We start from the raw sequence: 27152 nt of genomic DNA, 5'->3' as shown, positions 1-27152 counted from the left end.
TCCGTGCTCCTGAACTGCAACTTGCCTGAGTAAATGGTGCTAGATTCCAGACTCGACCATGTGTATTTATTAAAAATAAATGCATTTTTAATGTCTGTTCAAATTTTGTATACTGCTGGAAGGGTGCAATTTCTATGAATTTTCCACCGTAATCCTTAAAGCTACAGACCTGCACCATCTCCACCAGATGGCGATACGGAGCCAAAGGTCGTCCCTTGGAAGCCCGCAAGGCTTGGTCGGAGAGGTGGGCTTTGGAACGTCGAGCCCGCCCCGCTTTGTGACGCCACAATGGTAGGCGGGCCCATTCCATTGTAATGCCTCGTCGAGGGGGCGTGGCTCCTCTTAGAACTGCTACTTTTCAGCCGGCTTGTGGTCATTCATTCATTCATAAAGGAGAGAAAGGAAGGCGAGCCAGGCTTTAATTTCTCGGATGCGTCCTTCTTTTTACTAGCAGAACGGAGACTTCGGGGGCTTTTTGAGCGGCTGCGCTACACCTGGGAACCGACTACCTTTTTTCCAGGTAAGGAGGCGCTAGTCTCCCGCCCACTGGGGGCTCCCCATCCCCTACCTGGCTGGCGCCGCAAGACTGCGCCAGGCTGCCTCCTCCATACCGGGATTTAGGGGTCGCCGCGGCGGTGGGTTCCCAGCTGAGACGGAGCAGGCGCTCTGGGTCTGTTGGCGCGTGCCTCTGCTGCCGGCTTAGCCGTCTCGGGGGCTCCGCGGCGGCGCTGCCGCCTGCCTTTGACGTATCCACCACGTCCTCCACCTCGGCTATGCGAGGACGTGTCTCGATCCTAGGCTAGGAAAGGCAGTTCTTGCCTAGACCCCCCCGGAGAGGTCTGTCTTGCGCACTCTTGGCTTCCCCCCGAGTTTTTAAAAGTCTGGTTATTCTTAAAAAAGAATGATCGGGGGTGGGGGGACTAGGGCCCCGCAAGGCTGAGCCCCTGCCCCACACTCTACTATCTCCTGCATGGTTTCCCAACCTTGGGTCCCCAGCTGTGGTGGGACTACAACTCCCATCATCCCGAGCTGTGATGGCCTCTGGGGGTACTTGAGCTCGGCTCCCCATTGTGATGTTGGACTATCGCTCCCATCACCCCCAGCCTTAATGGCATTCACAGTGGTGGGGATGATGGGAGTTGTAGTCTGGCCACATCTGGGGACTCAAAGTTGGTAGCCCCAGACCTACTGACAGCATTGGGGGAGGGACTCACCAAGGTGGCGTTTTGACCCTGGTTCCCTCTCTGCAGCACTGCGTATGCTTACTGGTGGAATCTCTTATGCGTACAGATGGCTAAACAGCTCTTCTATTCTGCTGCTGCCCCCCACGACAACCTTGAGGGCTGTCTTGCTGGGTCAGGCTCAGCTTTTTGTCTGCAAGAGCAACCAGGTCCCTGAGAGGGAGTCTTGCAAGCAGCAACAGCAGCCCTGTCCTGTCATTGGCCTGCAACATCTGGCACGGAATGGTAGACTGCCTCTGTACAGGGAGGTTCTGAGAAGAAGCCTTCTCTGAGTTGAAAGGCTTCTCTCTTCCTCCATGAACTTGTCTCCGTGAAGAAAAAACACACACAATCTAACCCAGCAGCCACTGCTGCATCGTTTAGTCGTGAATCCCCCCCCCAACACACACACACATTCTGCCTTGTGAGATGATAGCTTGTGGCTAATTAATGCATGGAAATGTGAAGGCTCGCTGTTCTTGTATTGCTAGGAAGCTGGAGTTGTGAGTTGGGTAGTTGCCAGGGTCTGGCAGTGATGATGCTGTGGTTGAGATGGCGCTTGAAGTCGAGTTTTCCAGAGTGGGGCCCAACTTGTTCATGTCCCAGTCAGGGTCTTGTCAAAGGGTCTTGTGCAAAGCACGTTTCTTTCCCCCTTCAAGAAGACTTCAGACCAAACATTGTTTCCCAAGTGCCCTGACTACATGGAACCAAGGTTGCCAACTTATCTTTCTGGCAGGGTTCCTATACTCTGGATAGCTGCCACACAGGCAGGAGATCAGGAGGTCAGCTTTTCTCCATCCCTGCTTAGCTATGCAGAGACGTCTGCTGAACTTCTTCTTGTCATGCAGTTAATAGCACCAGAGCTTTTTGGAGAGAGAAATTTGGCAACTGCGTGTGCCAAGAATTCCATGACTTTGGGTAATCTGGGGATATGTTTCTTATAATCTGTTACTGGAAATGCACACTTTGGATACATGCACAATAGGGGGATGTCCGTCCACTCTGCATACCAAAAAATGCAGGTTCGAGGGTGATAACTAGAGTGACCAAATGTGAAAGAGAACAACAGGTCTCCTGCATCCTTCAAGCAGGGATGGCCAGCCTGAGGCTCTCCCGTGGCTGTTGGACTACAACTCCCATCATCCCCAGTGGTGGCAGGGGATGATGGCTGGCCACTCCTGCTCCAAGGGTGGTCTAAAATGCTAACCCTATGCTAACTGAGCAAGGAGGTACACTTTAAAAGTGGTGATTCTCTTTATTTAGCAGGGGGAGAGCATCCGGCCCTATCCATCCCCAGCACAGCATCCCTCCTCTGGCTGTTGCTGGTGTCTATCTTATGTTTCTTTTTTAGATTGTGAGCCCTTTGGGGACAGGGAGCCACTTAATTAATTAATTAATTTAAAAAATTCTGTATGTAAGCCGCTATGGGAACTTTGGTTGAATAGCGGTATATAAATGTTCCTTGTAACTAGAAGAGCAAATGTTATGCCAAGGTGAGAGAAGCTGAAGTTCCTTCCGACACCACAATTAAAGGGGAAGAGTGTGTTCCATATGAGTCCAAAGGGAAAAGGATACTGTGACTATTTAGGTACGGCTTATCAGCAAACGTTCTCAGAGCAGTTTACATTCATTTCTGTAGTGAAGTCAAACTATGGCAAGCCAATGTTATCCATCTGTGCCCCTTCATCACACCCCACTGGTAAAGCTCCAGGGGGGAAATGGGGAGAAGTGACAAGCGAGTCCTTGTGGTCCTAGAAGAGGATCTGAACTCGGGGCTGGTCATGCAGAAGGTTCCGGGTTCCTTCCCTGGCAGCATCTCCAGATAGGGTTGAGAGAGGCTCCCGCCAGTAACCTTGGAGAAGCTGCTGCCAGTCTGGGTAGACAATGCTGAGCTAGATGGACCAAGGGTCTGACTCCGTAGAAGGCAGCTTCCTATGAGCCCGTTGGGCAGCCTCTGCCTGCATCCCCAGTCTCCTGTTTCTGTTAACTAGTCACACTTCTCTTCCCGCTGGCTCTGAAAAAGAGGGAGGGTGGCATGGAAGATGTTCCAGCCCCTCCTTCTCCCCTCTGATCCCCTCCTCTTGCTCTTTCAAAGTGTGGAAGGAGGAGAGAACTTCCTGCTAGACCCTGCTCTGTAACACGGTAAGATTTCATGGAATGTAACTCTGTTGATTGCACCACTGCAATGAATGCACCATTGAGAGACCTTAAAGGCCAAGTGGAAGACAGATCATCCTGGAGAGAATCTATCTATGTGCCTCCTAAGAGTCCACACCGACCTGATGGCACTTAATCAATCAATCAATCAATCAACTCTGTTGATAGTTAAAGGACCAGTAAGCATCTGAGTAGCAGCTGATTGCAGGGGGGGAATGGGCGTGGCTTTCCTGTCCTGCTTGGAGGCTTCTCGAGGCATTGGCTGACCACTGTTGGAAGCAGGATACTGGGCTTTATAGAACCATTTTGGTTTGATCCAGCAGGGTTCTTCCTATGTGGTTTTTTTTTTTAAGTGGAAAAGAAAAGATAGACAGAGCCCTTGTTCTTATGCCTACTCTCCCATCATTCAAGAAGTGTCAGTCTTGGCAAGGTAGTTAAACCAACTGGACAGATACTTGGAGACCAGTAGCAGTGCATCAGCTGGATATCACCACTACCTTCCTTGGCAAGCTGTCCTCTCTACCACCCGAGGCTTCCATAATGTGGAGCAATCCACCATTGTGATAGCACGGGGGTTCTCAAATTTGGGTCCCCGGATGCTGTTGACTACAACTCCCATCATCCCCACTCACAGCCATTATGTGGGGACCCAAGTTTGAGAACCCCTGTAATAGTAATAGCTGAATAGGACAAATAAAGGCAATATCCGTTGAATTCAAAAACAATGATGATCCCCAAGGAATCCAGTTATGATTTTAATCAGTATTTATATTAAATGTGCCACTGCATTCTGGGGGTGTGGGTGGTTCATATTAAGTCATTACTGGATTCTTTTGGGATTATCATAGCTGAGTAGCACCCCACTGAAATGAATGGGATCACAGCTTGAGTACTGCTCCCATCCCTATCAATGGGGCTTGTGCAGGAGAAGCTTCCCGCGGATGCCCCGAGACTGTAGTCTGCATCCTCTTTACTCTCTGTGCAGTCAGTGCCTCTGCTGGGATTACTCCAGCCGAGAGTGAAGTACAAGGACATTATATCGCTGTGTAACATGAAGCAGTACAAGTCACTGTGGGCATTTTGGAGGCGGCTAAAAATAACCTCCGCCAGACCTAATGTTGGGATGTGTCAAATGATGAGCTATATGTGTGGGCTCCTTCTTCCAAAGGTGTTATGAATTGCTAGTAACAGAATTCTCTGGATCTTTGAGTGTGTATGTGGTGCAGTGGGGAAGGAACTTGCCTAGGGAGTAAGAGGTTGCCGGTTCGAATCCCCGCTGATATGTTTCCCAGACTATGGGAAACGCCTATATTGGGCAGCAGCGATATAGGAAGATGCGAAAAGGTATCATCTCATACTGTGCAGGAGGTGGCAACGGTAAACCCCTCCTGTATTCTACCAAAGACAACCAAAGGGCTGTGTGATTGCCAGAAGTCGACACCGACTCGACAGCACAATTTTACCTTTATGTGTGTGTTTGGCCTCATCATACTTGGAAACCTGCATTGCAGAGCAGATTGGCTTTGTGTGTGTGGCGGGGGGAGCCCTGTGTAGATCATTATTCAGCATTGGTAGGAATGGCCAACCAGGAGCTGGGGATGATGGGAGTTGTAGTCCAACAGCTGGAGAACTTCAGACTGGTCACCCTTGAGCTGTGGGTTCTAGGTGTCTTGGGACATTGCTGCTTTTCTTTGTAGATGTTACTGTGTGGGACTTAAAGGAGAAAAAGCTCCCACTGCCTTGTTTTAAGTGGATGCATAGAAGATGGTATGTTCCTTAGGTAGAGCTTAAAGTGGACATCCGGTTCTATAAAAAGTGTGAGAGTTATTTCACACAAACCAGCATCCATACCATGATCCGGGTACTCTGAGGATGAGCCATTCATGTGCTCTTCTTGCCCCATTTAATTGTTATTTCCGAGGTTACACCAAACCCTAGTTTATAGTAATATCCAAATAGACAAACAATGGTCTGTGCTTGCCTTCGAAACTAGGATTTCCTCTTGGTTTGCAATCTCGGTTTTCAATGCAAGTGCAAATCGCTGTGTGCCAGTTCATACACAACTTCAAATTCTAGTTGCCCATGAGACGGGAAGTAGCAAAGAAAATCCAAGTCTCAGAGGACCAGAACAAAAGTCTAGCAAATTGCTTCGCACCATAGCTAACCAGATCTCTCTGGGAAACCCAAAAGCAGGCCATGAAGGCAATAGCTTTCTCACTACAGCCCCTGCAACTGGTATTGAGATATATGGCCTTTGATGATGATTCCACACTAGCTATTGTGATGGTTTGCTAGTGCTAGCTGTCTCCTGCTCCATGGGTTGGTCTAATCCTCTTTTACAACCATCACCCTATCCTGCGACAGCAAATTCCATAAATACCAATAATTGGCTGGAGTGCACAGACGGGGAGGTTAGGAAACCGGAGTGTCTGTGACCTGGAGGCTTGGCTCTGCAGGGGCAAATCCAGGTTTGGTGTTGCATGTGAACTTGTATGTGTGGTGTGTGTGTGTGTGTTGGTTGAAAGATGTGCTTGCTCTGCCATTTTCCTTGTACTGTGAGGTCGGTCTGTGTTGGCCCAGTTCTATAGCTGGTGGCTTGAAAGAGAGATTTTGTCCGAGTCTTGAGCAGACTGATTTGCTAAAGGTGACTGACTGTTTGGAATAAGGAGCCATCACCAGGAACATCGGAAGCTGCCTTCTACCGAGTCAGACCATTGGTCCATCTAGCTCAGTGTTGTCTACACAGACTGGCAGCAGCATCTCCAAGGTTGCAGGCAGGAGTCTCTCTCAGCCCTATCTTGGAGATGCTGCCAGGGAGGGAACTTGGAGCCTTCTGCATGCAATCAGGCAAATGCTCTTCCCAGAGTGGCCCCATCCCTGAAGGGGAATGTCAGTGCTCACACATGCAGTCTCTCATTCAAATTCAAGCTAGGGTGGACCCTCCTTAGCAAAGGGGACAATCCATGCTTGCGACCACAAGACCAGCTCTCCTCCCAGGACTGTGGTCATTGGATCACAGTTTCAGGCCAACAGCCAGGACACTTGAAGACATCACAGATAGTGGTGGGCATACCCTATAAGCCAGGGTACATCAGCCTAGTAACACTGCTAGTGTGCAAGTGATTTTGCAGAAGAGTAAGTCCACTGGAAATAATGGGCTTACTCTTGTGTAACACACCATTTCCCCCACTTGCATTGCTGGACTGACAGCCAGTGTGTCTTTTTAAATTTTATTTTAAGGGACCTCTGGCAACCCCTCAAGTAGCACTTGTCTGTCCAGCGATCTCTGCCCGCCAGAGTGCTTCAGCCAAGTCAGTGATGCAGGAGCACAATAAATTTGACTGGCCGTATCCAAAGGGATGTTGGTGGAGGAGCTTCTGTGATGTGGTTTTGGAAGGAATGATTCGTTCTGTTTGCCCGTAAATTACAGAGCAAGGAGAGAGGCTGTCTGGAAGAAACCAGTTTCCAAAGTGCTTGGAGAAAACTGTGACCCCCAACAACCAGCCAAAGTTTGCACTGAGGAAAGGTAAACTTGATATGACCCTTGTGGGGGAAGAGGCCTTATTTTCATGCTTAATTTGTCTATGTTGGCTTATCATTTGTTGCAGATTGAAAGAGGGAAAGCTGGGGCTAGAGGGAAGAGAGACAGAAACCCTATTCAGACATGGTGTTCTACACATGTACAGAGCCTATAATACATGCATATATGTGTTTGTGTGGATGAGTGTACAAGTGTGTTAAAGGTGAAACTGGGTGTCTATAGCTAGGTTCATTTTTCACACGTGTATACTCCTAAATACGTACATGGGTTTATTATTATTATTTATTCTATTTCTATACTGCCCTTCCAAATATGGCTCAGGGCGGTTTACACAGAGAAATAATAAATAAATACGATGGATCCCTGTCCCCAAAGGGCTCACAATCTAAAAAGAAACATAAGACACACACCAGCAACAGCCACTGGAGGGATGCTGTGCTGGGGGTGGAGAGGGCCAGTTACTCTCCCCCTGCTCAATAAAGAGAATCACCACGTTGAAATGTGCCTCTTTGCCAAGTTGGCAGGGGTTCTGTATAGGTGTATATCAGGCCTCTCCCCTGAAATGCAAGCGACAGATAAGTGTACTGCGGTACTTTCGTTCAGCAGAACGTGTGGGGAGAACTGTGTGTGCACACACAGATCCATACAGTGTACACAGATTGTACCTGGGTTGCATATGACATGTGAACAGGGCTAGGAAGGTGGGTAAAAGAAATGCAGGAGTGGAGGTGGATGGCGATGGGGTCCTAGTTTAGCTGAGGTGCCAGACAGTCCAGCATAATCAAATGCTCCTTCAGGGAAGAAATGTGGAAACAATATAGCAAAGTTGCAAGGGAGGCTACAGTCCTTCTCTCTGACTTGCTAGCTCTCTACAAGCAGGGAAACCTTCTTTTATGGAGGGTAGCTCAGCCAAGTGTCTCTAAAGTGGTGCAGCCCTCGCTGGTGAAAATGGGGTGAGACCCCATGAGGAGTGTGTATTGGGAATGGTGGGTGGGATAGAAGAGATTCTCCTCTGATTTGCGGATGTGTTGGAATTTCCAGCCAAAATGGGGCGGCTGGCTGGCTTTGGAGGCAACCTGGGCAATGCAGAGCCTGGTGCAATTCTGTCCCAAACAACCAATGCCCTCTCTCGTTAGTGGCATCTCTGTGGTATGGCCTAATCCAGTGGCTCTCAAATCTGGGTCCCCAGATGTTAGACTACAACTCCCATCATCCCCAGCCACAATGGCCAAAGGCACTCCCCTGGTACCCCAAACTGAACACTGGTGTATCCTTGGGCCTGCTTTTTGGGAGTGCCCACTTATGATGCTGGATCCATGGTTCTCGACATTCAAGGTGGACTTGCAAACAAACAAAAAAGCAGAACAATGGCCAGGACCAGAAGTAGAGTGGGGCTGCAGCTCAGTGGCCTTGTACCTGCCTGACTTTGTACACCTGAATGCTTTCCTCGTGTAAATCCCTTCCTTGCTTCTGGAGACACACCTAACTGGCTTTGCTGTGTTGCTTCAGGAGGCTGTGAATGACTTGCCTGAGGCAGAGCAGTGACTCGGTGTCGGAGGCTTGAATTAAACACCCGGCACCTCCCCGGCATTGAAAATGCTTCATAAACCGGCATTCCAGGAAGCAGAAAGGCTTTGGCTCCTGTATCATGAATGTGTCAGAGGGAGGGACCACCTCTCTTGTCTCTTAGATACTTGGGGTGGGTGGAAATGCATTGGTGGACCTGTGACGTGTCTCACAGCCTTGTGAATCTAGGCTAGAAACCTTGTGGAATCTAGCCTGGGACCAGGATCCACCCTAGTTGGTGTGGGGAAACAAACTCCTTCCACTCCTGAAAAGGTTCCTGACAACTGCAACCCCAGCCTTCTGGTTTGTTAGCAATTTGTCACCATCTCTTTTTTTAGTATGGGTTGGGAGTTGCTTAGAAAATAGTTTCTGGTTACTTTCCCCCACGCTCTTCCTCTAAGGAGCTCTGGCTTAGGACATGTGAATCTTGGGAACACGGGAGGCTGCCTTCTACTGAGTCAGACCCTTGGTTCATCTAGCTCAGTATTGTCTACACAGACTGGCAGCAGCTTCTCCAGGGTTGCAGGCAAGAGTCTCTCTCTCATCTCTATTTTGGAGATGCCCAGAAGAGGGAATTTGGAACCTTCTGCATGTAAGTATGCAGGTGCTCTTCCTAGAGTGGTCCCATCCTCTAAGGGGACTATCTTAAGGTGCTCACATGTAGTCTCCCATTCAAATGCAAACCAGGGTGGACTCTGCTTAGCAAATGACACAATTCATGCTTGTGCATGAATTCATTCATTCCTTCATTCAATTTCTATACCGCCCAATGAATTGACCACAAGACCAGATTCCTCCCTCACCTTATCTTCCATGTCCTTTAATCCTATCGGCACCTCTTTGACTTGGCCTAATCTAGTGGTTCTCAAATTTGGGTCCCCACAGGTTGGGCTACAATTCCCACCATCCCCTGCCACAGTGGCCAAAGGCACCCCAAGCTAAACGTCTATGTTACTTGTACCCTTGGGCCTGCTTTTTTTTGGAATGCCTACTTATAATGCTGGTTCCATGGTTCTCGGAATTCGAGGTGGACTTCCAAATGGTGCAGAAGAGTTGCCAAGTCCGGACATAGGGCAGGGCTACAGTTCAGGGGTCAAACATCGGCCTCGTATGCAGAAGGTCTCAGGTTCAATCCCTAGTACCACCAATTAAAAAGATCTCCGGTAGCAGCTGACAGGGAAAGAGTTCTTTGTGCCCCAGAATTGCTTCCCGTCAGAGAAGACAACACTGGGCTTGGTGGAAGGCTGACCCAGTCTAAGTCAGTTCCTGTGTCCAGTTGGAAGGCCCAGCTGGAAACCAGACTCCCTGGCTCTGACGTGATGGCCACTGAAATTTTTAAGAAGCATTGGCTGTTTCCTTGCTGCTGGTGTGGGCCATGCGTGGTCGCTTCTGCCTATGGAACTGCAGGTTTGGAGATCTGGGCCCCAAGTTCCAATCTGAGGGGCAAGGACTGTAGAGGTTCTGCATGCAGAACGTCCCAGGTTCTTTCTCGGGTATTCTGGGAAAGACTCCTGCCCAGGAGCATAGCAAGGTTGGGGTGGGCCCAGAGACAAGATTTTAAAATGCCCCCCCACCCCCACTCACTGAAGCTCAGCTCATGAAGTAAAGAAATCTTAAATGAGGCTGAATAGTGGTAACAAAAAGCATAGACACACACACACATACACAACCTATGTGCCACAATAGAACATCATCCTAAATGATTTTTTAAAAGGTTTTGTAAATTGTGGATGATGCAAGTCCTTGAATGGTACTAGAGAAAGACATGCTGTTCTGGTAGCTCCAGGTCTTAACACCCACATCAATTTGGGAGGATGAATACCACTGAAGGAAGCCCAGGCGGGTGTGCGGCTGGGGGAGTCAGTCATGTGACTTGCCTCTGGGGGGGCCCCCAAGGCAGTGGCCCCCCAGACAACTGTCTCCCCTGGCCCTATTGTAGTTACGCCCCTGCTCCTGCCTGAAACCTTGGAGAGGTGATGCTGGGCAGTGTAGACAATGCTGGACCACTGGTCTGACTCGGCATGGGTCTGCTTCCTGTGCTGGCCGGCAGGCTGTCCCACCCCCTTCTCCCCGCTTTGCCTGCTTCCTTCATGCATCCGAAATGTGTTTCAAGCACTCCTCTGTAACATGCTAGCCCAGAACTGCTGCCCCCTGAAGCAAACGGTTTCCTCCCGCCTAGCAGCACGAGCTTTCTGCAGGCCATTCTTGCCTTGGCTGTGATCTCGCAATGAGCAGACATTCCCTCGGGGATTATCTGCAATGCAGTAGCGGCCCGCTCGGCCTGCTGCCGCCTCTCAACCTGTCACTTTTTGTGATAAGGGGCCATTCTCTGTCTAGGGCTTCATCCTTCCTGCCGATTTCTCCTTGCGCGGTCTGGTTTGAGCCGCCGTCCGGTGCGGGGCTTCTTCTTCTCTCCCCTCCCGAAAGTTCCTCATGGCATTGGACGTCGTAGGGAAATCTTCTTGGCTGGCTTAGTAAGCACCCCTCTGCTGGGTGTGGCTGGGTGCCAGAGAGAGGCAAGCCCAGAGGGTTTGCAGGCCTCATGAATCTTACCCACGGGAAACTGCTAAACCTTCGGCAGTGATCAAACAAAATGGGCATTCGAGGCCAGTTGTATTGTAGTTGGAATGGAAGAGAGTCTTGTATAAACACGGCAAATGCTGAGGATCTGAGATTTTGGTGGGAAATTCCCAAAATGAGTGTATGCCCACAGGATCAATAACTATGTCACTAACCTGAGTTGGCCGTAATCTGATTGCAGAAAGTGACTTATCGCCTGTAGCATCAGGAGACCCCTGCTGGATCAGGCCAGGGTCCCATATATTCCCACATCCTGCTTCTCCCAGTGGCCAGTTGGATGTCACCAGGAAGGCATAAAGACAACAGCACTCTCCTTCTGTTGCTCTGCAGCCCCTGCTGTCTGTTGGTAGACTGCCTCCATACATGGAGGTTCCATTTTGCCTTCATTTTGCCCTTGTTGATCACAGACCTATCCTCCATCAATGATCACAAAAAATACTGTAGGAGGGGAGAAAGCTCCAGGAATAGCTTCAGTCACAATTGGCTACCCTGTATGGCAAGTGAATTCTGCAGATTTATTGTGTGAAGGAGTGTGCTTTTGTGTATCCCGAATTTACAGCCAAGTGGTTCAATTGAGTGAACCAAGATCTGGACCAGTGGCGTAGGCAAACTTGGCCCTCCAGATGTTCAACAAGTTGTCGTTCAACATCTGGCAGGCCAAGTTCCCCCCCCCCAGTCTAGAACAACGAGAGAAGAAGGGACTGTTTCCCTATTCATTTTATCAACATTGTGCATGATTTTATAAAGCTCTATCAACCAGTTATCTCTCTAAACCAGGCCTGTTCAACTTTGCCCCCCCAGCTGTTTTTGGACTACAACTCCCATAATCCCCAGCCACAGTGGCCAATAGCCAGGGATTATTTGTTTTTATTTATTTAACATATTTTTATTCTGCCCCAATCCTAAGCGTCTTGGTGGTTTATGACAAACAAAATAAATAACAGAAAAGTTATAACATTAGTTAAAGATAAATGACAACAGAAAAAGTTAAAATACTACCATACTTGTAAAATTTTAAACCAATGCATTTGTAGGAGGGCCGAAGTTGAGCAGCCCTGCTGTAAACAGACCAGTCCAAAGGCCAAGGTAGAATTTGAAGCCAGATCCGGCTTTCTCTAACTCTAATCTTCCAGCCATCAAAGACATCTGTGCTGTGCTGTGCTCTTTCCGATGGAGATGCACCTCTATTTTTGCCTTCTCCAACGGAATGTGAAGCTGACAGGTGTGTTCTCCCCTGCCCTTCTGCAAGTCTGAACTCTTCCAATTATATAGTGCTTTAGACATGGAAATTGCAATCTGTCGAAATTACAGGACTTTTTTATTTTGGCACCTGTAATTGTTTGTTTGGAGGGGTGTGTGTGTGTCTCATTTCCTTTGGAAGAAACCCAGGCTAATCATTAGATGGAGGAAGGTGGGCTGCCCTTCCCCTCCGGAGCGCAGGTCTGTCCCCGGCTGCGTGACTCTGCATTCATTCGGCTTGATACAGAGAGGCCTTGGAGAAGCTCAGCACATGAAAGAACTCTCCTTCTCCACCAGAACGACGACTACTACAAATACTTATTTGCCACTCTTCAACCAAGTTCACAAGTGGTTTACATAGAAAAATAAAATAGATGAATAAGATGGTCCCCTGTCCCCAAAAGGGGCTCACAATCTAAAAAGAAGTGTAAGGCAGATACAGAAGAAAAGCCCTGCTGGGTCAGGCCCAAGGAGGCCCATCTAGGCCAGCATCCTGTTTCCCACAGTGGCCCACCAGATGCCTCTGAGAAGCCCACAGGCAAGAGGTCTGTGCATGCCCTCGCTCCTCCTGCTGTGGCTCCCCTGCAACTGGTATTGAGAGGCATCGTGCCCCTGAGGCTGCAGGTGGCCTATAGCCCTCAGACTAGTAACCATTGATAGACCTGTCCTCCATGCATTTATCGAAAGCAGCAAGAGCCACTGGAGTGATGCTGTGCTGGGGATGGATAGGGCCAGTTGCTCTCCTCCTGCTAAATATAAGAGTCGCTTTGCTCAGTGAACAGTGCTGAACTAAAGTTCCCTTCTGCCTGATCAGCCCGTGGCTTGGATCCAGCTTGCTGTTTCTACAGTGGCTTGTTGGAAGCAGGGGCCGAGCCACGGAACACAGATGCATCAGTGCAGCAAGAGAGCATAAGAACAGCCCTGCTGGATCAGGCCCAAGGAGGCCCATCCAGTCCAGCATCCTGTTTCACACAGTGGCCCACAAGGTGCCGCTGGGAGCCCAAAGGCAGGAGTTGAGGGCATGCCCTCTCTCCTGCTGTTACTCCCCTGCAACTGGTACTCAGAGGCATCCTGCCTTTGAGGCTGGAGGTGGCTTATAGCCCTCTGACTAGTGGCCGTTGATAGACCTCCCCTCCATGAAGGTATCCAAACCCCTCTTAAAGCCATCCAGGTTGTTGGCTGTCACCACATCTTGTGGCAGAGAATTCCACGAGTGGATTATTTATTATTTATTTATTTATTATTAAAACTTTTATACCACCCTTCCAAAAGGCTCAGGGCGGTTTACATTAAAACACTATTAGAATCAGTTAATAATTAAAACAAAAATTATAAAGCATAAAACAATGATTAACAATTAAAAACATCATAAAACAATAATTAAATAATCAGAACAATTTAAAAACAAGTTTTAAAAAGCTGAGAAAGCCTGGTTGAAGAGATGTCTTTTCTGAAAATTGCCAGAGATGGGGAGGATCGTATCTCAGCAGGGAGCGCATTCCACAATCTCGGGGCAGCAGCCGAGAAGGCCCGTCTCTGTGTAGCCACCAAACGAGTTGGTGGCAACTGGAGACGGACCTCCTCAAGTGACCTCAACGGCCGGTGGGGCTCATAGTGAAGAAGACGCTCTCTTAAATACCCATTATGGATTATGCGTTGTATGAAAATGTACTTCCGTTGGTTGGTCCTAGATTTCCTGGCAATCCATTTCATGGGATGACCCCTGGTTCTAGTGTTGAGTGAGAGGGAGAAGAATTTCCCTCTCTCTCCACTTTCTCCACCCCATGCATAATTTTATAGACCTCCATCATGTCTCCCCGCAGTCATCTTTTTTCTAAACTAAATAGCCCCAGCTGTTGTAGCCTTGCCTCATAAGAAAGGTGCTCTAGGCCCCTGACCATCTTGGTTGCCCTCTTCTGCACCTTTCCCAGTTCTACAATGTCCCTTTTTAGATGTGGTGACCAGAATTAGACACAGTACTCCAAGTGTGACCGGCGTACATCGTTTTGTAAAAGGGCATTATAATATTAGCAGTTTTATTTTCATGAGGACTAGCTGCACCAGTGCAGTTGGGAAGCAGCAGTTTTGACACCCTCCGCTTACCCATGAAGCCCTTTGTGCCACCCCCACAAAATGTTCCCGAGGGCTGTGCTTGCTCTGCATGTCAGCCAGGGCGTCTAATAGGAACCTGAGCCTAAAATCCCTTGACTGCCTGGAATCGGGGGGAAACAAACTGAACTCCAACACACATGAATTGGGAACTGATTTTCAGTTGTATAACTAGCATAAAAGATTTTTTTAAAAATGTATTTTATATATATATTTATGTATTTGTCAAATTTGTACACCGCCCCAAACTTTCATCTCTGGGCTGTTAACAGCAACATAAAACAAACTAAGACATACACAAAAAATCTTAAAACAATTAAGGCAATCTAAAAATTAAAAACTGGTTTAAACTTAAAAATGTTAAAAGCTGGAAAAGCTTGGCTGAAGAGGTGGGTTTTCAAGTGCTTTTCAAAAATGGCCAGAGATGGGGAGGATCGTATTTCAGTAGGGAGCGTATTCCACAGTCTCGGGGCAGCAACCGAGAAGGCCCTTCCCTGTGTAGCTGTCAGCAATCCTTTTGCTTGCAATCTTTCCAAAAATTAAAAAACAAAAACAAACTGTTGTTTTTTTAAATCGTCCTGTCTGCCATGTAACTCTTTAAAGAGAGTGGTCTTCTTCTGCATGAAATCCATCTAACCCAGTTCAAAGCCAGAGAGTTAAAAAAATACAGGTGGAACTGAAGCCTGATGTTGAATGGCTCCAGCCCCTGACTGGAAGTAACTGTCCAGGCCTGACTTCTGGGTGGCGCTTGCTTTCCTTATTCTACACACACACACACACACACACACACACACACCTCCCAAAGGCCAGGTGAAGACCTAACTTTAGGATGCCCTTGGGGGGAAATGCTGTCTTGTTGTAACCTGGAAAGGCTTCCAGACACGCTGTTTAGAGGCTGGGGGAGAGGCAGTCCTCTAATTACTGCTTGGAGCTGGCTGGAACCTGCCTCAGACAGAGGGAGGAATGGGCAGGAGCGATGGGTGAGGATGCCCTTGGGCAGGGGGAAGGATCTCGGACTTGGGCGCCCAGATGTTGCTGACCTCCAACGTCTTCCTTCCCTCCCCAGCCACAATGGCCTTGGGGAAGCTGTCGTCCAGCAGCGCCCTAGGACCAGGGGCATGGCAAAGTGGGAGTGGGCTCTGGGACCAGAAGGGAAGAGGGGCCCCCTATTCCCTGGGCTCCCTGCCTTCTCTCCCCATGTCTTGGTTGCAGAAGAACTGTAAGGATGTGGTGAAAAGCAAAGCATTCTCTGCATACCCGCCCCCCTCTCTCCTGTGCAAACATATCTCTTAAAAAAAACAACATTTATTGAAAAGATAAAAAGAAAGAGCAGGATTGCATTAACATCTCTTGAACTTCCAATAGTTACATTAAACTATATTATATATGATATTCCAAAATTCCCCTTCCACCCTTTGCCAACCTTCACCCTCACAAACAGATATTGCAGAGAGAGAGAGAGAGAGAGAGTATAAATAATACAGCTTTCAACCCTCGGTACTAAAAAAAACACACACACAAATCTTGAGTGCGGATGTTGACCCTGTACCTGCAAACATCTCTCTCATTCTCCATGCGCAAGAGTGAGTCATAGCCCAGCTCGCAAGCCCTGCTCCCTCCCTCCCTCCGGGGTCCTAGGAGGTTTGTTCCATTAGTGATATGGCCCGATGGGGACCCAAGGGGAGGCCTCCCGTTTCTATCCCTTGGCCCTGGAGTCCAGGAGACTCTGAATAGTAGCCAAGCGGGGGCAACTCTGCTACGAAGCAGGACGAGGCGGGCTGCTTCGGGTGGCAGGTTGTTGTGTGGCCCGTTGTCAGAAGCGGAATGGTTGCCCACGAGGCACCCTGCAGGGGAAAGGGAGGCAAAATGGGGCCAGGCTGCTTTTCCTCCTCTTCTACTAGGAAAGGAGGGAGAGCTGAGAGGAGGAAGGGATGTGGGGTGTGGTTTGAATAGGGGAAGAAGAAAGGGGAGGGGAGGGGAGGAAGGAGGTGCTGTTTGAGGCAGGGCTTCAGTTCAGGGGCCAGCACTGTAGCTAACTAGTCCACCCTATGTCTCCTGGGCTAGCAGGAAAGGGGGACCCTCCAAGAGGAAAAGTCACGGAGGGCTTGAAGTGAAGATGCTCATCTGTGTGTAAGATCTGAGGGCCTCTGCACTGAAAATGCCTGCTTCTTTGTGTGGGTTCTGAGCATCCTGGGTTCCTGGCACATTGCTCCTTTGGGCTGTCTAGAAGTAGCAGCTCCTGTGGCTCCAGTCAGCATCAGATGGGAGTGTGAGTAGGAGATGGTGCTGAATGGAGAGGAGAGCTGGTCTTGTGGTAGCAAGCATGACTGGTCCCCATAGCTAAGCAGGGTCTGCCCTGGTTGCATCTGAATGGGAGACTTGATGTGTGAGCACTGCAAGAGATTCCCCTCAGGGGATGAAGCCGCTCTGGGAAGAGCAGAAGGTTTCAAGTTCCCTCCCTGGTGGCTTCTCCAAGAGAGGGCTGAGAGAGATTCCTGCCTGCAACCTTGGAGAAGCTGCTGCCAGTCTGTGAAGACAATACTGAGCTAGATGGACCAATGGTCTGACTCAGTATATGGCAGCTTCCTATGTTTCCTATAGCTGGAGGGAGGCACAGACACTTCTGCTGCCACTGCCCCACCAGTGGAGGAATCGCGATGCCAAGTAGAATTCTGGTGCCCACGGCGCCTTCTGTACAGAGGATCCCAGATGTTGTGGACTGCCTGCTTGAGAGGCAAGCCCAGATGTTTTCAGGGATGAGAAGGCCATGTGTGAGAAGGGGGGGGCACAGCTTCAGTTCTGAAGCAGAAATCTGTCTGAGTGGTTGGTCTGTGCAATCTGGCTGAGGCTCCGAATTGGATATAGAATCAGGTGGACTAGAAACTGTCACTCAGGTCGATTGTCCTGGCTGGTTGTCTTGTCTTCACCTGCCTCTATCTTATCCTTTTTTCACTGGACTTTTCCAAGGAGTTGTAAGCAATAAAGAACTGAGCTGCTACGAGAGGTTTCCAATGTGCTGCTATTCTCCCATGTCCAAGTCCAATGCAACTGATAACAGTGCTGGGAAAGATTCTTCTCTCTAGGCTGGTTAGCAGTGAGGCTGGCTCGGCTGATGCCACTCCCTCCCCAAACTAGACCCTCCTGGGGTTACTCTAACAGGGACAGGAGGCTCCTTAGGAGAGGAGAGCTGGTCTGGTGGTAGCAAGCATGACTTGTCCCCTTAGCTAAGCAGGGTCTGCCCTGGTTGCTTATGGATGGGAGACTTGATGTTGAACACTGCAAGAGATTCCCCTTAAGGGATGGAGCCGCTCTGGGAAGAGCATCTGGGTTCCAAGTTCCCTCCCTGGCAGCATCTCCAAGATCGGGCTGAGAGAGATTCCTTCCTGCAACCTTGGAGAAGCTGCTGCCAGTGTAGACAATCCTGAGCTAGATAGACCAATGGCCTGACTCGGTGTAAGGAGCTTTCTATGTTCTTCCTTAGCTCTTTCACCTGCAGCTGTGGCATGGAAAGCCCACGCCCAGCTCTTCTCCCTTCTCTTGTAGAACAACCATGGAACTGTATTCAAAACTGAGTCCAACACCAGTACAGGGAACCTGTGGTATCATGCAAATGGTGAATATCCAAATTGCACGGGCTAAATTTGGCATCCTCTGATGCCTGCAACCTGGAGAGGGAGGTGAACTTGTACACTACATAGTACTTGGGTAGCCCTGATGGATGGAGTGAGAAGAGGGAGAGCGGAGGGAAGGAGGGATGAGAAAACCCATCTGTGGGAGAGGGACACAGTTGTCAAAGCACAGACATAAGAACCACCCTGTTGGGTCAGACTAATTGTCCCTCAAGACTGGCATTCTGTTTGCCACAGAAGCCAACTCAGTGCCTCTGAGAAGCCCCCAGACAGGGCAGGAAGGCAATGGTCCAGCCCTGCTATTTTTGATTCAGCAACTTGTGTTCAGAGGTATACTGTCTCTGAAAATGGAGGTTCCACATAGCCGTCAAGTGCACATAGCCAGAAGTGCTCCCAAGCTACATACCTGATCTTACGGGGGGGGGGTTCTACCCCACCCAGAATAGGCAGATCTAGATCAAAGTTCCAGCCTCCCACAAGTACTTCTGTCTTGTTTGTTATCCCTCATCCAACTCATTACTGATTCCAAGCAGGCATTTAGAGAGGTTAAACCATCTCCTGATGAAGCTGATAAGGAGAAATTGGTCTGGATGGCATTGACATATTTGATAGCACCCAGCACCAAATCTTTTTATCCTCTCTGTATTCCATCTTTTTCTGAAGAGCTCAGGGATCCCCATCTTCCCACCCTTCTCGTCCAGTATTAATGTGGCACACAGAGCTTGATCACATACCGGTACATGGGTAAGGATCATTGACTAGTGGGTTTGTATCCAAGCAGACCATGACCATCCATGTAGACATGCATTCCTGTCCATGGCGTGATTTTGCACTGATCAGTTGTAAAGGCCTCAATGAACTGAAGTACTTTTGAATCTTTCTTGGAGTGGAGTGCCATTTTAACAGTGGTCAAAGTGGGTTCTTGCCTGCCCTGCAACTCCTACTTTGCAACTTGTCATATATACCCATAGTGGTTTGGTCATCAGTCTTGCTATTCCCCTCATACTTTAAGGGCCACAAAACAAAACAAAAAATCTTAACCCAACATATAGGTATGCTGGTCGTTACATAGGAATATACTGATATAGATATAGATATACTGAGTCAGAACATTGGCCTCTCTAGCTCAGTATTGTCTTCACAGAATGGCAGCTGCTTCTCTAAGGTTGCAGGCAGGAATCTCTCCCAGCCCTATCTTGGCAAAGCCAGGGAGGGAACTTGGGACCTTCCTTATGAGGTATCTGGGGCTCTTCAGTTTGGAAAAGAGGCGACTATGGGAGATGCCTGGAAGGTTAGGACTGGTGCAGTCAGTACCATCTAGGGACATAGGAAGCTGCCATATACTGAGTCAGACCATCGGTCCGTCTCGCTCAGTATTGTCTATACAGACTGGCAGCGGCTTCTCCAAGGTTACTGGCAGGAGTCTCTCTCAGCCTTATCTTGGAGATGCTGCCAGGGAGGGAACTTGGAGCTGATATGCTCTTCCCAGAAGAGCTCCATCCCCTAATTAATGGTTTTAATGCTGTTTTAAAATATTTTAAAATTTTTAAATTGTTATAATGTGTCCCCACCCCACCCCACCCCATTTTTTGTCTTAATGAATGTTTTACTTTGTTTTTATTCTGTTGTAAACCGCCCAGAGACGTAAGTTTTGGGTGGTATACAAATGTTTTAATAAAATAAAAATAGATGAGAATATCTCACGTGCTAGTCTCCCTTTCATATGCAACCAGGGCAGGCCCTGCTTAGTTAAGGCAACAAGTCATGCTTGCTACCACCAGACCATCTACTTTGTTGGTCACTTAACATTACATCAGCCACAACCTGGGTACTGCAGGAAGGACTACATCAGGGGTTCCAATCCCAACCTGTGGTACTTCAAATGTTGGTGAACTACAACTCCCATCATCTCCAGCTACAATTTATTGTGGATGATGGGAGTTGTAGTCCAGCTGCATCTGGGAACTTGAGGTTCGGAACCCCTTGCTTAGGCTCATTTAGAAGGGAATTGGGCAAATCCACGGAGAAGGGGAATTATATCAATGACTCTACCTTGACATCTGAATAGATCCTCTGCACTCAGAAGCAGTATACCTGCAGGCAGGGGCCTATATTTGTACAGAGCCTTGTCCTTGGGGTGTTTCAGAAATTTATTGCTGGCTGCTGGAAGACGAGTGGGGTGGGACAGTGCCTTGCATGTCCTGGTTGTAGGCCTTCCCCAAAGCATCTGGGTGGATACCGGCTGTTGGCTTAGATGGAACTTGGGCAGGGCTCTTCCTGTTCTCTCCTCTGCAAGCCTCTTGCATGAGATCCAGCGTGGTGTAGTGGTTAGAGTGCTGGACTAGGACCGGGGAGACCCAGGTTCAAATCCCCATTCAACCATAAAACTAGCTGGGTGACTCTGGGCCAGTCACTTCTCTCTCAGCCTAGCCTACTTCACAGGGTTGTTGTGAAAGAGAAACTCAAGTATGTAGTACACTGCTCTGGGCTCCTTGGAGGAAGAGCGGGATATAAATGTAAAAATAATAAATAATAATAATAATAAATTAATCCAGGGGCCCCATTCCATGTGGGGTGGCCAGATCAGCCACCCCACATTCTTAACCTGTGAATTGGGCCAATATTTACCCATAAGCAGGAAGAGAAGAGAAGAGACCTTTGGGTCGGCCAGGGTTCCCAACCTGGGCTACTCTAGATGTTGCTGGACTACAACTCCTATCATCCTTAGCCACAATAAACTGTAGCTGGGGGTGGTGGGAGTTGTAGTCCAGCCACACCTGGTGTACCTCAGGTTGGGAACCCTGGGGGAGGTAATCCGTGGGCAAGACTTTGAGATCGGGACCCCAGACCACTAACTGCTTGGCTTGAATCCTTCATGCAGCCTCCTTGTTTTCCCTGGGCATAAAATGTGGGGCCTGACCTACTTGGCTCCGTTCTAACAGATGATGCTGTGAATCATCATGTCCCTGCCACACATGCCTCCCTCCCCGAGCGCCTTGCATCGCAACAAAGATCTTTCAGAGGGGAAAGAACTGGCTTCCCTCCCTCCAAACAAAAGAAATCTGTGTTGGTGAAAACAATAAATAGCCCATGCTGGAGAGGGCGGGGTGAGGGCTGGGTTCATGCAGTGGGATGCTGGAGCAACTCAAGGAAATTTCCATCCTGTCTCTGTGCAGCTGCCGCCACCCAGCAAACCATGTTTTGATGGGGACACTTGTTGATGGGAGGTTGCCATTTCAGTGCAGGCTCCTGTGTTCTGGCTCCGTTGTCATAGGGACATAGGAAGCTGCTTTATACTGAGTTGCACCATTAGTCTGCCTAGCTCAGTGTGCAGCACACAGGCTGGCAGGGGCTTCTCCCAGGTTGCAGGCAGGGGTCTCTCTCAGCCCTCCCTGGAGATGCTGCCAGGGAGGGGACTTGGGACCTTCTGCATGCAAGCCATCAGCTGCTCTTCCCATCCCCAAAGGGGAATATTTTACAGTGTTCACACTTGTAGTCTCTAAGCAGGTGGACCCTGCTTAGCAAAGGGCACAATTCACGCTTGCGATCACAGGACCAGCCCTTGGGTGCTCTTATAGGGTTATGTAAGGGTTGTGTAGAATAGCTCTCATGGATGCTGCCCTTTGGGGGGTGGAGGAGGAGATATGACTACCCCTGGGGATCATGTCATGTTCTCTTGAAGACGGCTGGTCTTAGGGTATGCCAATCTAAAAACAGAGTTGGATCTAGGGCATTGACTAGCCTTGACAGCAAGGGTGCTAGCTAACCTAAGGGAAAACTCCTTCCTTGCATCACAGACACCAAACATGTGTGACCCATTGGACCCACATGTGCATGCCAATAAATTGACTGGACATTCTATGTCTGAATGTTCCTTTAAAAAAATTATGATGAAAAGCCTCTTACTGTTGGAAGACTAAATCCTAAAGGAGAAGGCTGGCTAAGCCTTTCTACCTTACATGTTGCTTTTCTACATGCAAGGATCCCACCCCACCAAACACAGAGAAGCATTCAGATATATGAATCTCCCATTTCCTACAATCCTAGCAAGGCTGCATAATGTGCCTTCTCTGAGTGTGGCTTGGGTGCTCAGTCTTCCTACAGAAGTTGGGGGGAAGTTTTTTTTTTTTAGGGTGGGCAGAGCCGCCTAATGGTGCAGCAGAGAAATGGCTTGACTAGCAAGCCAGAGGTTGCTGGTTTGAATCCCCGCTGGTATGTTTCCCAGACTATAGGAAACACCTCCATCGGGCAGCAGCGATATAGGAAGGTGCTGAAAGGCATCATCTCCTACTGCGTGGGAGATGGCAGTGGTAAATCCTCCCTGAATTCTACCAAAGACAACCACAGGGCTCTGTGGGAGCCAGGAGCTGACACTGACTCAACGGCACACTTTACCTTCAGTGGATACTGGCATGCTTTCAGTGGAGTCTGAGCTGTCCTCCATTGGGCATAAGCTTATAGTCACTTGGAGGACTCAGGATGTCACCTCGCTGTCTGTGGTGCTCAAGCCTGAAATGCAGAATTGTGTCCTAAACATGCACACCAGGCTTTATTCTGGCCTCTCCCTTGAAGAGTGAGAGATCATATTGCAAACAAAATGGAGAAGGCCAGCCGTGAATCCAAGCCCAAAGGATGCTTCTATGTGTCCCTAAGATTTTTACAAGGAGGAGGTTTTATTTGTGCACTTTATATTTTATAATCAAAATCCTGAAAGTGGTTCACAACATTAACAAATGCAACCTTGGGTGAAAATTACTATTTTAATAAACCAGCTGAGAATATAACCTTTAAAACCAGGAGGCAGCAGCCAGAGCAGAACAGAAATCCCAACAACCTCTGATGCGATTCAAAAGGTCTGTGCAGCCGTTCTCAAACTTGGGTCCCCAGATGTTGCTGGACTACCATTCCAATGGCCGTAGCCACTGAGGATTCTGGGAGCTGTAGTCCAACAACATCTGGGGACCCAAGTTTGAGAATCCCTGATCTATTGGAAAGGGTGCTGGTTGTAACCTGCCTAAAAGGGTCAGTTGGCCAGATCTGTGAATGATGCTATAGAACAGAGCCTGTTAATCAACTGTAATTGCATGCAGCTACAAATGGTGACCCCTCCGATCATGACCTGAGTTGGCCCTTTGAGATAACACCTCCCCCCCCCCGCCTGCTGCCTTCTCTGCATACCCCTTCCCAGTTCAGAGTCGATCTCCTGCCAAAGGTGGCTATTTTAACACCCGCTGTTGGCCTGTCTTCCTCTTCATCACATCCTCATATCCTGCTGTTTGTTTCCAAGTAGCTCTGTTCTTCAAGGTTCAGGAAGATTCCTGATTCCTTGGTTGGCTCCATTCATTTGCCAGCTGTTCGTCAGCTTCCCCACACCCCACTTTGCACTTGCACAAAAACAGGCTTCCAGTCATTTCAGAGGCACCTGCCCATAAAGAAACCAGGGCCTCTGCCATCTCCCCACTTTGAGAAAATGGGAGGGGGGAAACCCACCTACTGTAGTTTCTCTTTTATTTATGCTAGTGTATCCCAAACCCTGATCCAGCAAGGGGGAACTGCCTTTCTTCAGGGCTGGAAGGGAGGTAATCTCACTGCTGCTCTTGAAAAGCAATTTTAAGGGGATCTGTGCACCCCCCCCCCGAGAAGTAGAGAACGGCATGGAGTGGAGCAAGAGAAATTTTTCTCCCTCTCTCCCAACACTAGAACCAGGGGTCGTCCAATAAAACTGATTGCTGCACCCACTGGGAAGGAGATTCAAAGCAAACTGCATGGCGGGAAACCTAAGGGGTGTGCTCAGAACCACCCTCAGGCCCAAGCCAGGATTTTGGCCTGAGGAGAGGCATCTACAAGGTGAGAACAGCGAAGGAAGAACTGAGACTGGATCCGAGAACATTTGAGAGCAGTGAGTGAATTGTAAGAGGCTGGAGACTACCTCCAGTCTCAGAGGCAAAGTGCCTCTAAATGCCAGTTTCAGGAGACAAACAGCAGGAGAGGGGGCAGGCCCTCACCTCTTGCTTGTGGGCTACCCAGAGGCATCTGGTGGGCCACTGTGGGAAACAGGATGCTGGACTAGTTGGGCCTTCTTGGGCCTGATCCAGCAGGGCTGGTCTTAAAAGGGGAGTGCACAGCCTCTGGAGAACTGAATGGGTCGATTCTGATGATTAGTTTGCCACCGAAAGTTGGGAGGAGAAGATAGAGGTGTGTGCGCTCCCGGGAATCTCTGCTAGAGTGGTCATGTTCCACATCGAAATGGAGGATCTTGGCTTGGTGTGGTGTGGAGCTGACATCGAACCACCACAGAGCAGATCTAAGATCCTGGCCAAGCCCGGATTTTAATGTGGCATATGATCACTTCGGCCGAGATTCATGGGAACACCTGTGTGCCTCTGTCTCCTAACCTTCAGTGAGGAATGAATCATGAGAACCCATTGCCCTGAAGCAATGAAGAAGGAAACTCTCCAACTGGCATTGTGAAAGGGCAAAAGGCTAACCTCACCGGAGTTTAGAACCTTTTAAAATGTTTTTAAAGGGCTTTGTGAGTGCTTCTGCACTTTATAACAGTTCAGTGTAGGAGTGCTTGGTCTCCCCCCCCCCCCCCACCAACATACACACACTCACCCCCACCCCAGCTCTGTAGATGTTCTCTATAAGTTATGGGTGATGTCTGCATCTCGTGTCTACATGTAAAGGCATATACATGCACTTTTGCAATGCCAAGTGGAGCAGCAGAGTAAATGAATAAAGTGCATAGCACAAGGGTTCCCGTCCAGGTGATGTTGGCCTACAACTCCCATCAGCCCAAGCCTTTGGCCATTGTGGCTGGGGCTGATGGGAGTTGTGGGCCAACGTCATCTGGGCACCCAAGGCTGGGACCCTGTGACATAGCTGAAGGATCTCTTGGGTTGCCTGTGTAAACCAGCATTGATCCTTGGTGTGAGAATTGAGATGCTGCAACCATTTTTGTCTATACAAAAAGGAGGATCATCCTGGCGAGAGCAGAGCGGCCGCCCTGCCGAACCACACTCCTCTAGTCAACGTATTGAGTCTGGGGGCATTTGGCTGGGCCACTACCAGCCTCCTGGTTGCTCCTCCTCAGGCTGTCTCAGCACTGCTAAGATACAATTGCCTATGAACACCCTTACATTGGGAGGAAAGATCTTGTCTGTAACTGACGTCTTGTGTGATCGATTGAGCTAATGTTATCAATAGTATTGAAATTGCCTAGCTATCAGCCCAAAGTTGGAAAGATTTGGTAACAATACCGGTGGTGTACCAGCAAGCCTTCCAAATATTTCAGGGACCACCCCCATGCCCAAACCATGGGATGCCTCTCGTAGCTAAACAAGATGGGTGCCAGGAATGTCTATGGAGTGTGTTACAGTGGGTGTTTGCCCATTTGTCTGTTGTGTGCAGCACTCTTGCCAGCTCCCTGCAGCCCTGTTGGCGTCTAAGTAAGCATTTCTGTCTCCGTTTAAATTAGATCAGCTCTTTCCCCTGGGTTTCTGTTGTAGCTTCTCAACAGGACCACGCCGGCTCCTTTTCCATTTCTGCTAGCTTCTGCTTCTGTGGCTTGCCCTTCATAAAAGGTCTTCACTATGCGTAAACTGTGTAGCTTGTTTTAGCTGCTAATTTTAGGAAGTTTATTGGGCTAGGAAGGTGCGCACTGGCCGTCTGGTAAGTGATGGGCAGTCCAGTCATTCAGTATGGGAAGTGTAAACCCCCAAATGTGAATGCAACAATAATGTGTTGGCAAACTCTGTATCGTTATCGGCACACTTATCGGAGAGCCAGGGTGGGCTTCAGTTCCCTTTCAAGTGGAGCCTCATAGTAACTCTAGGTTTGCTCCCCACATTGGGGCTTCTCAAACTTGGGTCTCCCGGTGTTGTTGGACTACAACTCCCATCATCTCCAGCCTTTGGCCCCTGCAGTTGGGGGTTATGGTAGCTGTAGTCCAGTACCACCTGGGGACCAAGTTTGGGAACCTCTGATATAATCTGTGAAATGGGCCTAGAGTACACTGGGATGGGCAAACTCGGCCCTCCAGCTGTTGTTGAACTATAGCTCACATCATCCCAGGCTGGGGATGATGGGAGTTGTAGTTCAACAATAGCTGCAAGACCAAGCCTGCCCACCCCTTGACTACACTCTTGAAATGTGACTCTAAAGCCGTGTTTATGCAAGCTGGCATCTAACACAGGAAGTTTTGCATCAGCCTTGATCGGATGCTGGTCTCTGGCCCAGAGGAGCTATTTTTATATGCCATCCAAGGGGATTTCAAGTGGCTTGTCTTACTGCTCTGCCTCGTGTTCAGCACTTGGAGAAGAGACCTGTACTCTGTCAGCCTGTGTGAGAGATTGCGAAATGAACATAAGCGTGTTCTGGCTTAACAAATCACAGGATTGATGGAAGTGGACTCTTGGGTATGCGCAGGTTAGGCTTAGTGACAAAGGAAGGGAAGCCAGTTATCTCAAGGGGGGGGGGGCTGCAGGCCTGGTAGGAAGGAGCCCCTAGACAGCCCGGATTGCAAAGCAGGTGTCACATCCTTGTCCTTGGAGCAAAATGGAGTCCTTTGAATGTTGACTCATGCTTGCAGGAGCAGAGGAAGAGGAGGAGGAGCTGAGTGGTGCAAAACGGTGGTGATCAAAGCCTGCATCACATTAGCTTGGAAGCCCAAATGCCTGGTGGCAGGAATCTAAACTCACAAGGGGAAGAAAAACCAGGCAAGATGCAAAGCATAGAATCCGGGTTCTCTGCCTTGGGCACCCAAGGCTGTTGGGTGGTTTATTTATTTGTCGGCCGCCTTTTTTGCTACATTTATATCCTGCTCTTCCTCTGAGTGGTGGCAGTGAGTGGCCCTCTGGGGACCCTCGTAAGAGAACCCTGGCACAGAAGAAAGCAATTAGATAGGTGGAGTGTCTCCCTTGTACAGAGTGTGGGTTCTTTACTCGCTGCAGGGTGTAAACCCCAACTATTTCAGAAAGCATTTGGCAGACCTGTTAGCCCAATTCAGACATGATGCTGTATGAGTGATCAGATGTCTGTAGATTCATACACGTGTTTGTGTGAATGACTGTACCTGTGTTCATGTTGGAAGTGAACCAGGATGCAGGCCCC

At 49.0% G+C, this 27152-nt stretch overlaps 1 protein-coding gene across 7 annotated transcripts in view; it reads left to right on the top strand.

Annotated features, from left to right (window-relative positions):
• The first annotated feature begins 352 nt into the window (after nt 1–352).
• RELT (RELT TNF receptor) overlaps nt 353–27152 on the top strand; it is a 92699-nt gene continuing 65899 nt past the window's right edge. For 2 of the 7 annotated variants that reach the window (XM_053313035.1, XM_053313034.1), the window contains exon 1: nt 17999–18025. In XM_053313035.1, the coding sequence (XP_053169010.1) occupies nt 18017–18025 (9 nt within the window). In that variant the 5' untranslated portion in view covers nt 17999–18016. Of the gene's footprint in view, nt 521–3315; nt 3363–6807; nt 6904–17998; nt 18026–23776; nt 23889–27152 lie in introns of those variants that run through there. The other 5 variants (XM_053313039.1, XM_053313037.1, XM_053313042.1 and 2 more) reach the window with 5 other exon arrangements.

This window comes from Hemicordylus capensis, chromosome 3, assembly GCF_027244095.1.
Source record: "Hemicordylus capensis ecotype Gifberg chromosome 3, rHemCap1.1.pri, whole genome shotgun sequence".
In the NCBI taxonomy this organism is placed as follows: Eukaryota; Metazoa; Chordata; class Lepidosauria; order Squamata; family Cordylidae; genus Hemicordylus; species Hemicordylus capensis.
The sequence above is the reverse complement of the archived record's forward strand: the minus strand, read 5'-3'. Positions and strand labels throughout refer to the sequence as shown.